This window comes from Eptatretus burgeri, chromosome 9 (assembly GCF_056783735.1).
Source record: "Eptatretus burgeri isolate ZD-2024b chromosome 9, Ebu_testis_v1, whole genome shotgun sequence".
NCBI lineage: Eukaryota > Metazoa > Chordata > Myxini > Myxiniformes > Myxinidae > Eptatretus > Eptatretus burgeri.
In genome coordinates, this window is record NC_140969.1 from 29407205 (window position 1) to 29423799 (window position 16595).

Genomic DNA, 16595 nt, shown 5'->3' on the forward strand with positions numbered 1-16595 from the left:
GGGGCTGATTTAAAAAAATATATATATATATATTGTCTTTAGAATTTTAAATCAAACATATTCATGAGTTATACATTTAACAACATTTTTTTATTATAATTAATATTGATGCACATTTCTTTATTGCTGGACAGTGTTACATTAATGTTTCATGAAATGTTGACATGCTTGCAATGACGTCTGATTTAGTAAACATAGTAAGTCTTAGGTCATAAAGCACATCATATAGAAAAGAATAGTCAATCCATTTTGCAAGATAAAATTTCACCGAGCGTTAATAAGACAAAGCAGTGCGTGCGGGAATATGCGATGGTGTGCCATCGACACCGTAGTTCTAGTCTTTGATTTTGAATTATTCATTTCTCAATGGAGTAATAAAATTCAACAATTTTCACACACTAGTCATTGGTTAAAAAAAATTCATAATGAATCTCCCTGGTCTTCTTTATCTGTAAAAAAAAATTAAAATATTAATTAAAAATAAAAGTCATCTATCGAAATTCCAGCAGTGTGTGTGTGTGTGTGTGTGTGTGTGTGTGTGTGTGTGTGTGTGTGTGTGTGTGTGTGTGTGTGTGTGTGTGTGTGTGTGTGTGTGTGTGTGTGTGTGTGTGTGTGTGTGTGTGACCGCTGTTTCTCGACAACCACCGGTCCGATCTAATTTAAACTTGCCAGATATATTGCTGGGGACCTGAGGATGTGCCTTTTCAAGGTTTGATATTAATCGGCCAAGTGCTTCCCAAGTTATGGCCATTTATTTACCAACCAATGACAAGACATGTTGTTGCGTGGGCGTGGCCGATGGAGAAGAGAACCTCAACTGTGTTCCCCATTACGGGTTACAACGTATGGACTTCCGGATAATGATGACCGTGTATTCTAATAATTTCTCGATTTCTTATGCGCATTTATAGATCAACACAATGCCCCAAGTTATGATTGTTTTCATATTAGACGGTGCATAAATTTCGGTAACATCAGAGTGAGCTGGTATGCTCCGAACCAGGAAGTTATTTTTTTTTGCACGAGGGTTTTTTTTTTTCTCTCTCTTCTCTTCTCTTTGTGTTTTTCCTTGCGATGACATTGCGAAAAGGCAAAATACGTTGGCGCTAATTGAATAATTGGCCATTAAAACTAAATTGCGAATAATCGTAACTGCGATATGCGAACTTCCGGACAGTGAGGACTTAACTTCTGGACTTCTGGATAGTGACGACTTACTGTATTCTTTCTTTCTCGATTTCTGTACTTTCTCGATTTCTTTCTCGATTTTCTTAAACACAATGCTCCAATTCAGTCATCGTTTACGACAGCGAAGGAACGAAGCTGTGCGTCATGCATGTGCAATGGAATCTAACGAAGCACGAACTCCTCGCTTGGCAGACAACATAGAACGCGAGGCAAGGCGTCGTGCAGAAGAAACGGATGAAGAACGAACTGCTCGCTTGGCAGACAACACTGAACGCGAGGCAAGGCGTCATGCAGAAGAAACGGATGAAGAACGAAATGCTCGCTTGGCAGACAACACGATGCGAGGCAAGGCGCCGTGCAGAAGAAACGGATGAAGAACGAACTGCTCGCTTAGCAGACAACATTGAACGCGAGGCAAGGCGGCGTGCAGAAGAAACGGATGAAGAACGAACTGCTCGCTTGGCAGACAACATTGAACGCGAGGCAAGGCGTCGTGCAGAAGAAACGGATGAAGAACGAACTGCTCGCTTGGCAGACAACACGACGCGAGACAAGGCGTCGTGCAGCTTTAACGGATGAAGAACGAACTGCTCGCTTAGCAGACAACATTGAACGTGAGGCAAGGTGTCATGCAGAAGAAATGGATGAAGAACGAACTGCTCGCTTAGCAGACAACATTGAACGTGAGGCAAGGTATCATGCAGAAGAAATGGATGAAGAACGAACTGCTCGCTTGGCAAACAACACTGGACGCGAGGCAAGGTGCCGTGCAGAAGAAACGGATGAAGAACAAACTGCTCGCTTGGCAGACAACATTGAACGCGAGGCAAGGCGTCGTGCAGAAGAAACAGATGAAGAACGAACTGCTCGCTTAGCAGACAACATTGAACGTGAGGCAAGGTATCATGCAGAAGAAATGGATGAAGAACGAACTGCTCGCTTGGCAAACAACACTGGACGCGAGGCAAGGTGCCGTGCAGAAGAAACGGATGAAGAACAAACTGCTCGCTTGGCAGACAACACTGGACACTTGGCAAGGCGCCGTGCAGAAGAAACGGATGAAGAACGAACTGCTCGCTTGGCAGACAACATTGAACGCGAGGCAAGGCGTCGTGCAGAAGAAACGGATGAAGAACGAACTGCTCGCTTAGCAGACAACATTGAACATGAGGCAAGGTGTCATGCAGAAGAAATGGATGAAGAACGAACTGCTCGCTTGGCAGACAACATTGAACGCGAGGCAAGGCGTCGTGCAGAAGAAACAGATGAAGAACGAACTGCTCGCTTAGCAGACAACATTGAACATGAGGCAAGGTGTCATGCAGAAGAAATGGATGAAGAACGAACTGCTCGCTTGGCAAACAACACTGGACGCGAGGCAAGGTGCCGTGCAGAAGAAACGGATGAAGAACAAACTGCTCGCTTGGCAGACAACACTGGACACTTGGCAAGTCGCCGTGCAGAAGAAACGGGTACGGGCACTCACGTACGGGCACGTGAGAGCGAAGGAATGGCCTGTGCAGTTGTTTCTGGCACGCGGTTTGAATTTTTTTTTGTTTTGTTTTGTTTGCACGTACGGGCATGCACTTGTATAAAAAAAGAAGAAAACCTTCAGTGACTTTTGGTCCATCCTGTACATACCGTGCTCTTCGACCTGCAAGTCCATGTGGAGTACATGTCAAATTGGCTAATTCCCCCATTTTTCTTTGTTAATACTTTTTCAACATGTTTGTCATCAATTCTAGGTGCATTATTTAAAACAACATTGATAAGATGTTTAATGATGGACAAATCCTTTAAACCCCAATGGTTTGAGGGATTGTGCTGAAGGCAGTATGGGCATTGATCACAAAACTTTCAGACTTCTTAGGAGCAAAACAACAATCGCCATTATAACTTTTAATGTTCAGACTCTTAAATCAAGTTACAAATAAGGTGGATTTGTAAAGGAAGCAACAGGTCTTGATATAATCTACATTCAAGAACAACGACATGGGCAATGGGTGGATGTTATTGATGAGGTCTGTAGATAAAAACACAAGTAATTCTTCAATTAGAGGAGATGGGTTTACTTAAGTCCATGTACACATAAGGCACTAAACAATGTGAAATCTGCCAACTCCAGGGTGATGGTTGCCAGTTTCCATGGAAACCCACAAACTACAGGAATTTCTTGTTATAGTCCAATTAATGGCAGCGATGCTTACATGTCTCTTAATTTCTATAAGGAACTAACAGGTAGAATTTATGACATCATTGGTCATCTGGTCTGGTGGCCATATTGGATTGAAAGTAAAATAATAAACTTCTTTGCTCCAAAACTGTTTTATCGATCAATGTGAAATTTCATACATATTATTACGGATTTTGGGTCAACGTGGGGGGGGGGGAGGGGGGGTTCATGAAGGGGTTTCTCGGACCCGCTTCCTGACCTCTGAACTTGAAGCTGACAATCCAAGGATAACTCTGCAACCCAACGGGTTGCTGAGTAACCGCAGATGCCGGTTGGTGCAACTAGATCTAGCAGAATCCCCCCACCCAGCATCGTATAACCTACCACTTTACCTGGGCACCGTGCTGTCAACATCCCACCTTTTTACTTTTTGGTATGGCCAAAAAAAACTATCTTGGGGTGTTGGCTATCTTGGAGAGCGAATTAGTGGGGCACAGCTTCCCATCTATTTATTACGTACATGCGATGCCAAACCAATGAAGGAAAAGAGCGATCGAGCAGGTTTGAAATAGTTTCTCAACGGTTCACGGGATACGTATTTACAATCACAATTCACAAGGTATATATGGAAATCAGACAAGAAAAGCTTACCCCTAACCCTTACCTTACCCAGGAGATCCCCAAACACACTGATCTTGGGATGGATAGGTGTGCCTCACAATCATACCGGGAAAGTCGAGAGGAAGAGAGAGGGAGATGAAGATTGGGGCTTTGGGTCGGCCTCTTGCTCACCCTATGCAAACAGGTGGACTTGCATCGGTCTAAAGTGGGGGGTATGGAAGGGAAGATGGTGCGTGTGCCGGTACAGTGTGGGTAAGGATGAAACATGTGCAGCATAAATGCCAGAGGAAAGGTGTGAGGTGTGGATGAGTACCTCGCCCAGAGGGGTCAAGAGGTTGATCGTTGTTGGCCCTTTGTCAACTTGTGCATCTCAAGAAGACGAATCAGGGGCGTTTGGAGACAAAGAACAGACTGTGTCAGTATGGAGCTGCTGCGCACCTTCGCATTGCATGCTTGCCATCCACCCTCGCGACCCTTTGGTCTGCACCACTTGGTTTCTCCCCCAATCTAACTCGAACAGCTATAATTTTTTTACTCATACAGACCATGACTCGTACAGATAGGCAGGTTTGGATCTCGCCACCTGGAGGGTCCTGGGTGCGTCAAAGAGGCACTGAACTCCAGCGTGCACTGACTTATTGGTGCTCAGATGGAGCGTCTGGGGTGCAGAGATTGCCACAGCACACTTTGACCCCTGCCGCGTTGTCTCCCATTGGTGCGCATGTGCCATCGTTGACTGGGCAGCCTCGCTCACTCCCCACATGGCTTATGTGTTGGATGTCACTCCCCACATGGCTTATGTGTTGGATGTCACTCCCCACATGGCTTATGTGTTGGATGTCACTCCCCACATGGCTTATGTGTTGGATGTCACTCCCCACATGGCTTATGTGTTGGATGTCACTCCCCACATGGCTTATGTGTTGGATGTCACTCCCCACATGGCTTATGTGTTGGATGTCACTCCCCACATGGCTTATGTGTTGGATGTCACTCCCCACATGGCTTATGTGTTGGATGTCACTCCCCACATGGCTTATGTGTTGGATGTCACTCCCCACATGGCTTATGTGTTGGATGTCACTCCCCAGGGTCCTTCTTCCATAACTGCAACACTGATCGACTGGCCATGGGGAATATAGTTTGAAGTTTTTTTTTCCATATTCACCTTCATTGATGCAATTTAGCCTTAATGTGCACAAGAGTGATCATTAAATATCCTAATCTATACAAAAAGAGAGGTGTTTGTGTGTCACCATTCTCAGAGATGGCTGAATGGATCGTCGTCAAACCGTCATTATTTACTTTTAACAAAGTGTATATATGCATCAGGATGAAGATAATTCGTTTTGGGTCTCATGGTCACTTCGCAGTTGCGATTCCACGGGGGTTCCACATATCTCACAGGATTGAGAGTTGGACAGGCGACCGTGATGGGCCATGGCTGTTTCGATCGCGGTTTCTGTGAAGTCGTCGATGGCATGAAAGGGGAGGGAAAAGTGTTAAATATTCTGCTGTTTTAATGTAGAAATGCCTGTTTGCTTTTAATGAGTGAGGAGAGGACAGAGATGGGGTTGGAGAGAAAAGCTCGAACAGAGTTGGGAGGGGGAGGTTGAGGCTTTTGTGGGCGTGAGGACTTTCTGTGGGGTGAGGGGGTTGAGTTGTGTTAGGGAGGGGGTTTGAAGGCCTGGAGTGGGGAGGAGATTGATGCCTTTAAGTTGGGAGAGGAGGGTGAGGATGAGGACTTGGGGTTTTGGAGGGGAGAGAGAGTTCAGGACTTGAAGTCACATTTTACATTGCGCGGATGTTCAGCAGGTCCACCTGGGAAACGCCGGGTACTCCATATAGTATTCAATAAAGCTATGGATGATGGCAATGCATGTGACCATCGTGTCCAGTTTACGATGGTATTTTTGTTCAGAATGAGCCCGTGAGGTGAGACTATGTACTCTAGCAAGTGCCGTTCTCGTTCCTTTGGTTCTCATTCGTTTTCCGAAACCTTGTGGTTTACTCTCGTTGTGTTGTTTTTTTATTCTATTGAAGCTGTTCCATGATTAGGAATCTTATTTTATGTATAGAAAGGAAAGTATTTTTCTCTTTGCAAATGTTAAAGTAAGATGTTGAAACTTTTTTTTTTTTGCAGTTTAATGGAATGTGACATCATCCATGGTGATTGACTAAACTCTACCTGTTGTTTGTGAACTTGCATTGTAAACCCCTCCATGCCAGTATTACATGTAAATGGACCTTCATGGTTTACATAAACAACAAAGACAACCCTTTAGAAAATAACTTTATTGCAAAATGTTTTTTATAAAAATTGTTGGCCTTGTATTTACATTATCACGAGCAACAAGCTCCTCCTTCAACGGCCACAATTATTCCCATGTTTTTTTTCATAAAACGGCTCACCAGGCCTGACCTTCAACTAAGGTTGTTAGGGCAGGAATTTGGCCACGGTGCCGGCGATAGCTCGCCTCCTCTTCGTGAAGGACACCGTGGGGCTTTTAACATCCACCAATTAATGCCAGCAGACGGGACACCAGTTTAACGTAAATCCAAGTGTGTTGATGAATCACCGGGATGACAGTTTACAGCTGGGTCGGGATTCAAACCCGGGCTAAATGGTGTGGAGGCGAGTGCGCGTACCTTTAGGCCATCTTGATGCTGTGACAATTTTGATGGCAACAATTGGACTACTCTGCGATTGTCTGGAAAAGGTTTTTTTTTTTTTGCCCAAGACATTCTTTCACAAATGGGATAGCCAGGCGTGGTGGTCAATTGAAGGTGGCAGGAGTTTATAATTTGTTCAGGGTGTGAGAGATAGCTTGCCTACTCTTTATGGAAGACATTGTGGGATCTTAAACTGCTACCAATAACCATTGTTGGCAGATACGTACTCCAGCTTAACATCCATAGCTGGGTCGGGATTCAAATAGTTCAACAACAGCACATCCCTCGAAATTATCCTGCCAGCATTTCATCTTTTTTTTTTTTTTTTTACACACACACTGAACATCAATTATGCAATAGCTGAAAAAAAGCACAAATATAAATAAATATTTTCAGCACAATTGATTGTGGATTTTGATTTTCATCACAAAAGCAGCTGCTACACAACATCGTGGTCACGCTGTCGTTCATACGGCACTGCAAGAGATTTTGGGATGGGGGAGAAATAGAAAATGTTTCCATTAAAGCCTCAGTTACCTTTCCATCCTACTTGCACTGTTGGCCGAGGTACAATGGTTCATCTCTGACCAAAGTTTAAAAGTCAAATTTGGCACAATGGATAATCCAAGGTCAACGTCCGTATCTGACAAGGTACTGGTGATCTGGAACTTTCTGAAGTTCATCCCTATTATCAATTGCATAATGTTTTCTGCATGTACTTTAAATGATATTCTCCATTAATGGCCTTAGATCGAAAATTCAAAACATTCCCTTCGACTTGCGTGTACTTATCAAGCATGAGTAGTGTAGAACTGCATTACCAGTTATCCCTCTCCGTTTCAGGTAGAATGCAAGGCCGATCATGCCGAAACCGAGACTCAGTACCAGGAAAACAACCAGACCTGAGAAGAGGTGTTCAAATTATTCACTTAATAACGTTCAGTATCAGCACATATGATTCCTGCTCAAAATCCACTGTTCCGTCCACAACAGCCTTGGCCTACAACTCGGTTTTTAATCCTCCAGTTCGATAACTTACCTACGATTGTAAAATAAACATTTGGGCATCAAAGGCAAACTCGATTACTCACAATTGTTCCACAAAGCCTTCATTTTATTTATCTATTCATTTTTGCCTCCCGAAACCTCCCAGGGCCTGATTCCATCATCAATCCGAGAGATGGCACACTCGATGCAACGCGGAGACCTGTCGGTCACCAGCGTGACAGTTATCGTCGGGTCGAGAATCAAACCCAGATTAGACGGCTCAAAGCAAAGCGCGCCACCTCCGTACCATCCTAACTTTCAAAATGGAAAATGGGTATATTTTTACACTTCTGCCATGACAGACGTTGCTGAGCCAATAGGACGAATGCAACTGAAAATAAAAGGAATAGGTGAAGTTTTAACAATTTCATTTTTCCAGAACAAAAGGTGCAGGTTAACCTGGTCAGCCCACAAGCTAGGTCGTTATCTGCCGTAATACACTCCATATCTATTGGATTGACTGGTTCTCAATTAAACACCGTAAGGTGTCGGCTTTGAGGATCAAGAAGCAACGGCCAGCACACGTAATGGATGCGAATGGTCTACATTTGGCTAATTACACAATAAAAACCATTTCCCTGAGGGCTCAACTGAATATTGCCGATGCTGAAAACTGAATCTCTTTCCTTAATTTGAATCGTCATCCGGCATTAATGCTGAACATGTTAATAATACACGCAGATCGGATCCGTACCGGCATGAGACACCTGTTGCCGACAGTCTTCGAGTTCAGAAGAGCAGTGGGTATTGTGACAACCTGCACGCCCAAGAAGTACGTTAGACAGAATGAAGAAAGCATTATAATATTGGGATAATGGTGTCGGACATGTTCTGCAGGATTGGTAAGCATGGGGAAGTGAACAATGCGTCACTTAACACTTGTACAGGGTATTGCACAAACTTCTGACATTCTCTGTCCCTCCAAGTACGTCTGGAATCCATGCAACATTGTGTGCAAATGCTGCATCTGCAGCTGGAATATCACCTTTGACCTTGTTTTTTGTTTTTTTTTTGCCTCCAATTCCCAGTATCATTGGTCCAAGCATGTGTGTAATCCCAATAGTTATATTCCACTCCCAGCTAAATACTACTTTGCATGTCCATAGGGCAAAGAGCCTTTTCCCAGTTGAATGGAAGTAGTCGAAGGCCGTGCCACTTACTATACATTTCGTTTTGGACGTATGTGCAGCGAGCGACGTCAAACTTCCTGTGTTTACCTGCAAAGGAGAAACATGAAAGAAACCTCGTCATGTTGAGGGGTGACGTTGCGTCCAATTCTATACAGTACTTGTATTGTGTGTCTTGTGTCGTGGCTTTGAGTGGTATAGATCAGGTTCGTATTTTGATGTTATTTCCTTGTGTGCGTTTGTGTTGAGCATCAGGTTACGGTGAAACAAATGCCTTTGGCTTTGTGTTGGCCTGTCGGTGTCCCCATTTGAAACCATGGCTCGTGATACAGAAAACCAGGGTCAATATCCCTGTAATTAGTTAAAAGGTTCACCGACATGTACGCATGGCATCATCGTGTGTGGTCTATGTGTACAAGTCCTCCCTGAACCTTAGATCACCGTAATAAATAAATAAATAAATAAGGGTGCATGGAGTAACCACCCATCAACAGGAGATAGCGACATCTTTCACCAATGAGATAGGAACACCACATGAGACGTTCCAATCGAACCTGTCTTCTCAACCCAACCGAGCAAATTGTCCACTTTTGGCATTAACTCTTCATTTGAGCATGTATCTACTTGCTCATACGAAGGGATAACACCCAAAAACTTGAGCGTTACTTTGCTTCTTATGGCCATCAGTAAGCCGTTGTGAACCTCCTGTTAATAAAACCAACTGTTTGAATTGTCCGCCGGCGTAGTTTGTTAAATCGGGTTTACGGCATCCTTTTTGAAGTCAAACCTCCTGTACGCTGACTCGGCCAGCATGGGGCGAGCGCTGTGACCCGCGCTACAGTAAGCTTCAATTGCAAGACGTGAGGTCGTGCCGACGATGTTTAGGGGAAACGTACTAGGCTGTTCCACTTGGTCGTGAAGAAGACTTTGGAAGCACTTTACGGTGTTCTCGTAGCATTTCTCCACAGCACAGTCTGTAAAGGCCGGGTTGCACAATGGTCCTTTCATCAGTTCAAACTTTTGTGTTCAGATTTAAAGGGAAATTACACGCACGATCGCTGTCATCCCAACACAAACAAGGATTATGTTGTTGAACTACAAGTCATCCTAAGCACGTTAATACTGCCTGTAAAACAAATAACTTGGAGGTTTAACGTTAGAAGGATTGACAACGATCGTCAAATGTTAAGAAAAGATGTGTTACCATGTGAATTTTATCTAGTTGTAGGGCTGCACGACCGTTAAGAGTTCGGAAAAGCTTACCGGCCTCCGATTCTTGTGCATGTTGTTCTGGGAGGAGTTGGGGAACAAGGTGGGAAAGCAAAATCAAATTGATTAAACAACTTGATTACACCAACATGAAGCTATGTAAGGTAAAGGTTGGGCCAAATGGCCAAGTAAATTCTGACAGCTTTGGCTTGTCTGTTTTGCTGCTTAACTCGAGCTCGAGAGCCCTTTCTGTAAGATTCTTTGTTCCACAACATGCATGACCCTTCCCATGCGATAGACTGCCCAAGGCCAGGTTCGACGCTGCTGCTGAATTTGGTTGCACCGAGTGGTTTGCCGTTGCTTGCACAGCGGGAGGCAGAGCTGGAATTTGAAAGACACTGTGGGATCAACTTCCACCGACTAGCGCTAGCAGACGGGACACCCGGATTAACATCCAACCGAGGGACGGCACACTTTGTGACGCAATTCCCTGCTGGCGATATACGAATCCGACAGCTAATCGTCGGGTCGGGAATCGAACCCAGATCAGACGGTCGAGAAGTAAGTGCGCTTACCTCCACACCATCCTAACAGGTATGCTTACGGAAATGTGAAAGAAAACTTTACGCCAAATCTGCAGATTAGCAGTACTTGGGCAAAAAGACCTTAAATAAGAAAACCCTTGCAATTTATATCAATGTGTCTGCCATGTTTCCCGTAAACGCACAAGGTATCGATGAATGGGGATCCTTCCCTCAGAAACGGTACGAGTCAGATTAGAGTCTTCTTCTTCTTCTTCTTCTTCTTCTTCTTCTTTCGGCTGCTCCCGTTCGGGGTCGCCACAGCGGATCATCCGAATGATCCGCATCGTGATTTGGCACAGGTTTTACGCCGGATGCCCTTCCTGACGCAACCCTGGTCGCCTCTTACGACACAGGGAGGTACGAGTCAGATTAGAGTGCTTTTCCCAAATTCATCGTCGGTTCAAAACTATCCGGTAGAATGGCGTTATTCGTTATAAGAAATTGACAACTTTGGTGTACAAATCTCGTTTTTATGAATTTGTTAGAAAATGAGGAACGGACCGTTCAAAATTTGAAAAAGGATCTTCTTTTTTAATTAAAAAATTAAACTTTTATAATTTAAAAAAAAAAAAAAAACCGTCAGGGCCGGTCTGTGAAAGCAAGATTCCGGCGAAAGCGGAGCAGCACATTTAATTATTATTTATATAATGTCTGTAACGTACACTCGGGGATCACAATGACAACAACATTTTAACTTGTGTTTGTTTTTTTTTTTTACCTTCCATGAACTTCATCTTCCACGAGTCTTTGAAACACTTGGACTCCACTCTGTTGTAACCTTCGGATTTACATTCTGCAAAATAATGTTGGAGACATCGATGAAAATGTGAACGTCCTGTCGATGGAAGATGTTCAAAGAAACTCGAGAGGGAAATGACAAAACATTTGGCTCAACAAGCCTGCCTGATGAGTTGCTGGGAAAACATAAAATTTCATCGATTTTAGCAGAAACACACAGTTCGTTCCCATTACCTGTCGCGGGTACTCTCTACCTACACAGGTATTCCTCATCACTGACCTTTTCTTATTTCGAACAAAGCACCTGAAAACAAATTTAATGGTTTATTCAGTGGGGTGGTCAATAATGTGTTCCATTTGTCGTCCTGCTTAAACGGTCTAGTGACGAGGAAGACACTGAGTAGTTATCCATTGCCCTCCTAGAAAGGATGGGAACAGGAAGACAAGTGGAGCAGATTCATGGACTGATCGAGCCTCAAAGAGGAAGAAGAGGACGAGGACATCACACGAGTGGTGGAAAGGGGAGTGAGAGTAGAGAGTGGCGATCTTGCTCTTCTTCAACTTTCGGATGCGTTTCAAGGCAGTGGGCAGCATCATTGGCTGGTGGTGCGGCTGTGTCGCTGACGCAATGCCCTCTGTGGGTTAGGAATTTGTAATTTCTTCAGGGTGCCGGCGATAGCTCGCCTACTCTTTGCGAAGGTCACAGTGGGATCTTTACTTCCACAAACTAATGCTGGCAAATGGGACATCCGTTTAATGTCCATCCAAGGGATGGCACACACACATTGATGAATCACCCTGACTGTGAAACACCAGGATGATAGTTTATAGCTGGGTCAGGATTCGAATCCAAGCTAGACAGGTGAAAAAAAAACATACCTCTAGGCCATCCTGCCAGCTAGAGTACGGATGGGTATTCATGAATGGCCAGCACTCTTAAGGACCGGAGAGAGAGAGAGAGCACGAGACAACCAACGGACACAGGGAGTTGGTTCCACAGCCCTAACCCTAACTCTGTTCATTGAGACGTATTTTTAAATATAGAGGTCTTGTCTCACGGAGGAGCTAAACAACAAGGGGGAGCATATTCATAGACTGATCGAAGATTCAAGGGGAACAGGGAGAGAAGGACATCACACGAGTTCGGGAGGAGAGTTCAGTGAGAGTGGAGAGGAGGAGGGGGGGAATTCAGTGAGAGGGGAGGGGGGTTCAGTGAAAGTGGAGAGGGAGGGAGGGGGGAAAATTCAGTGAAAATGGAGAGCAGGGGGGGGGGGAAGAGTTCAGTAAAAGTGGAGAGGAGGATGTGGGGAGGGAATTCAGCAGAAATGGAGAGGAGGAGGGGGGGAGTTCAGTAAAAATAGAGAGGAGGAGGCGGTAGGTTCAGTGAAAGTAGAAAGGAGGAGGGGGGTTCAGTGGAAAGGAGGAGGGGGGTTCAGTGAAAGTGGGGAGAAGGGGAGTTCAGTGAGAATGGAGGAAGAATGGGTTTCAGAGAAATCATGAGGTGACTATGGGCATCACTCTTGGAGGACTGGAGGTATAGCATGAGACAACAGACACAGACTGTCGTTTGCAGATATGACAAAAAGAGCTATGAAGGAATGAACATGAGCATTCAATGTTATTGTACTTGTGTAAAAACACACACATTAGGATCATGTTTTGAAATCATTTTATAGATTAGGAATGTATCAGACAATAAAGAAATAGCAGTGTTCACAAACATATACAAATAAGATAATCATAATAGTACAACACACAAATACATATATAATATGAGGTATATGTGTATAAATAATAGATTTAGCTATTTATCCCCCATTGTTTTAACACTTGTGAATTAAAAATAAAAATATGATGGCGCGTCTTGGACTATCGTGAGGATCTCGTTCTGAGAGCCTCCTCGGGGAACACATTTTTAACATCTGGAGTTTAATTATGAACATGAAACAATTTTGGGAGGTTATCAAAGTTCAACAACCAGCAGTAGATGGTGAAATAAACACATAAGCAAATGCACTCAACCACAATAATAACAAGAAAACATCTGAAAATGCAAAGCCCGTCCGCGTCCGCTTTGTACTCGAACTAAACTTGAAAACGAGTTTAAAAAAATTGCACATTTTACTAATTTATGTTCTCCACAATCTCATAAAAAAGCTTTGTTGAAAATTTGATGACAAAACTCAAATGGTAAAAAAAAAAAAAAGTTACGGCCCAGACAGACACACAGAAGTGATTGCAAAACCCCGTTTTCCGCTGCGCAGGGGACGGGCTACAAAGCGCTGCACGGCGGGCACAACTCCGCAATGAAATGCTTTGTTTGGATTCCAAACTTCTCTTTTGTATTAAATCTGATCCACAGTTAAAGTGACAATGGAGGATGTATCCAACGTACCTTGAAAATGCGACAACGTTGACATGTTCTTCAGGCAATCCATGTCCACCAATATGATTTGGTCAGCCAAACACACTGTCAAACAAATGGACGAAACCTTCATTTTATCATCAGGGTCTTAATATGCTTTTCAAGGAGGAAGTCATCCTTCAGGAGGCTTTAACTTTTTTTTTTATCAGGAGTGGGGGAAAGACGTGCCCAGATTTTAGGGTGAAGTGAGTGACTGAAAAGTGGTGGTGGTGGTGGTGTTGATCCCATAACCTTTCGTTGGAGGCACCAGTGGTGTTTTTTGGGGGTAAATAGACACGGTGGTTGTCCAGATCGTCTCTGGACCAGATTTTCGAACCCATTCCAGTAACGATGATGTTTTTACCGACTCAATCACCTCACCTGACTTACTCCCTTAAAAGTGGCCAGGTATAAATTGGTCTCAGGGTATTTTTCACCATAACCTCATTATTGCACAAAATATTTAGGTAATCAAAGTAGAAAGGGGAACGTGTATATATGTATATAATATATGGTTAGCATTGTTAACTGAATCCCCAGCTCGCCTGTCCACGATTGTCTACCACCGACCTTGTAATTCATGTAAATGTACACTGGTGTATCTTAAATCATAATATCTTTGTCCTGCACATGTCTAATGCCTTTGGGCTTAGATGACTGTAATAAAAATAACTAAAACTGCAGGGATTAAAGACTGCATCTCATACACTGTACAGCCAGATTGAGTTTGAGTCCCATGACCAGGAGGGTAATGCCCCCTAGTGGCAAGTTGAGAGACCCAGGTGGTTTAATACGAGAGCAGGTGACTCAAACCCCAATGTCGTTACGACGGAGAGTCAGAAAGTTTTCTACTTTTTAAAAACATTGGAAACAAGTAATAGGACTGGAATGGTATGAGGAAACACTTGAGCGCGAACCATGACTGTCTGTGCCGAGTTGCTATCGAAGTTGAGAGACAAGTATTTGACAAAAAGTCTTTCAAACACAACAAGCAATGCTTTACAACAACCACAGTCCTGCATCACTCTTCACTGTCGACCTTTTGCTAAGCTTACTTTCAAACTTGGAAAGTTGTTGGTTCAGAGGCTCTTCACACGTCCTTCTGGCATTGGCACAAACTTCTGCTTGACATTCTGAATGGAAGAATCGTTATTTTAACGGACATTGAATGGAGCGACGGACAACCTGTATACCAATACAAGGACAATGTCCTCCCAAATCATTCCGACTGTTCATAAATAATGTTCAATCAATAAATTAAAATGCAAATCGGAAAATAAAAATTTATTTATAAACCAATTACCTCCATCACAGAAGGTGAGCGGAGGTTATGTTTTCACCCCGATCTGTTTGTTTATCTGTGAACAGGATATTTTAAAAAAAAAGTTGTGCATGGATTCAGATGAAATTTGGTGGAAAGGTTGGGTGTGTGACAAGGACGAAATGATTAGATTTTGGTGAAAATCCGAATCCGGATCCAATAATTTTTAAGCGGTTCTTCACCATTGAGAGATTGCGCCAAAAAAAGATGTGCAGCATGGTATTTCAAAACGTTGTGGACGAGTTACGACAAAACTTGGTGGATGAGTTGTGCAGGTGACAAGAACAAACCGATTACATTTTGGTTCAGTTCCGAATGCAGATCCGGCCTATCAGTGGGATACAAAATGCCTGGCGGAGGTGTGCACTCCACTGAGTTTAGCCTGGTGGAGGTGTGCACTTTACTGAGTGCTGTCCTAGTTAATAAATGGTAGATTGTTGAAAAAGGTAACAACTCACCTATCCAGGTTTGTTCAGACTTTCCTGCACAGACAACGGATGCGTTCAAGCATCGTTGTTGCTTGCAATCTGAGTTGGGGTTAAAGGTGAATCAGTTACACTTTGTTGCAAATTTAAACCTTGATTAAGTTTTCATCAGTTATGGTTAGTTTTTGCTTGAGTTATTAGATCAGCATCAGTTTCATCATCATTCATGACATTCTTACACAGTTACGATTCTGATTCTGATGTACCACAGGTGCTCTGTTACGAGTGTCGGTGCTGCCAAAGCAGTTTCTTGGAAAGGGCTATACTAGGTGGTATGTCATTGCCTTCCCAGCAGTAGTTCGGGCAGGAATTTGGAACTTGACCAGGGTGCCGGCATCGGACGCATGGTCTTCATGAAGAACAACGTGGGATCTTTAACATACACCGAATAATGCTTCCAGTTTAACGTCCATCCGAGGGACGACACGCACATTGATGATTCACCCTGCCTGTGAAACACCGGAATGACAGTTTGTAGCCGGGTCAGGATTCTAACCCAGGCTCGACAGCTTAGAGGTGAATGTGCGTACCTCTCGGCTATCCTGTCAGCGTTGTTGCACAGTATTCTTGGTTATATACCGATGGTCAAAATAAAATACTGTACTCAAGTCCATCATGTTAAAATCACAGGTTTTGTCTGCGGTGGTGTTATTCGCATCTTGGGCCCATCTTGCACATCTATTTATTACATACACGCTGGGAGGAGGAGGTTTGGTCTGATAAATTCAGAGAAGAAAAGGGGAAGAGCGAGGGAAGGTGGGCGGGGGGATAGGGAAGGTGAAAAGGTGTCAGTGTGGGGGGGTTGGGAGAGGGAGGGGTAAAGAGAATTCCATCATGTTGCAGATGTAGTAAGTAGACTGTTTTATTCACCACGTCATGGCACGTCACATTAGTTGCGGTTGACGGCCCAGAATGCCCAGAATGCCCGGAACGTGTGGAATTGGAAGAACGTTTGAAGTTGAGATTACAAACATTGGTTGGGTGTGATATTCAATGAAAACCCCCAGTGTGGGCTCAGTCGAGAT

General features: G+C 43.8%; 1 protein-coding gene across 3 annotated transcripts in view; it reads right to left on the minus strand.

The window, feature by feature from the left end:
- Nucleotides 1–6262: 6262 nt before the first annotated feature.
- Nucleotides 6263–16595, minus strand: part of LOC147019805 (uncharacterized) — a 16204-nt gene continuing 5871 nt past the window's right edge. For all 3 annotated transcript variants that reach the window (XM_085894560.1, XM_085894559.1, XM_085894561.1), the window contains 10 exons: nt 15544–15612; nt 14820–14897; nt 13756–13830; nt 11341–11415; nt 10093–10119; nt 9726–9803; nt 8863–8919; nt 8397–8459; nt 7477–7557; nt 6263–7132 (listed from right to left, as the gene is read on the minus strand). In XM_085894560.1, coding sequence (XP_085750686.1) covers nt 7095–7132; nt 7477–7557; nt 8397–8459; nt 8863–8919; nt 9726–9803; nt 10093–10119; nt 11341–11415; nt 13756–13830; nt 14820–14897; nt 15544–15612 — 641 coding nt within the window. In that variant the 3' untranslated portion in view covers nt 6263–7094. The remainder of the gene's footprint in view (nt 7133–7476; nt 7558–8396; nt 8460–8862; nt 8920–9725; nt 9804–10092; nt 10120–11340; nt 11416–13755; nt 13831–14819; nt 14898–15543; nt 15613–16595) is intronic.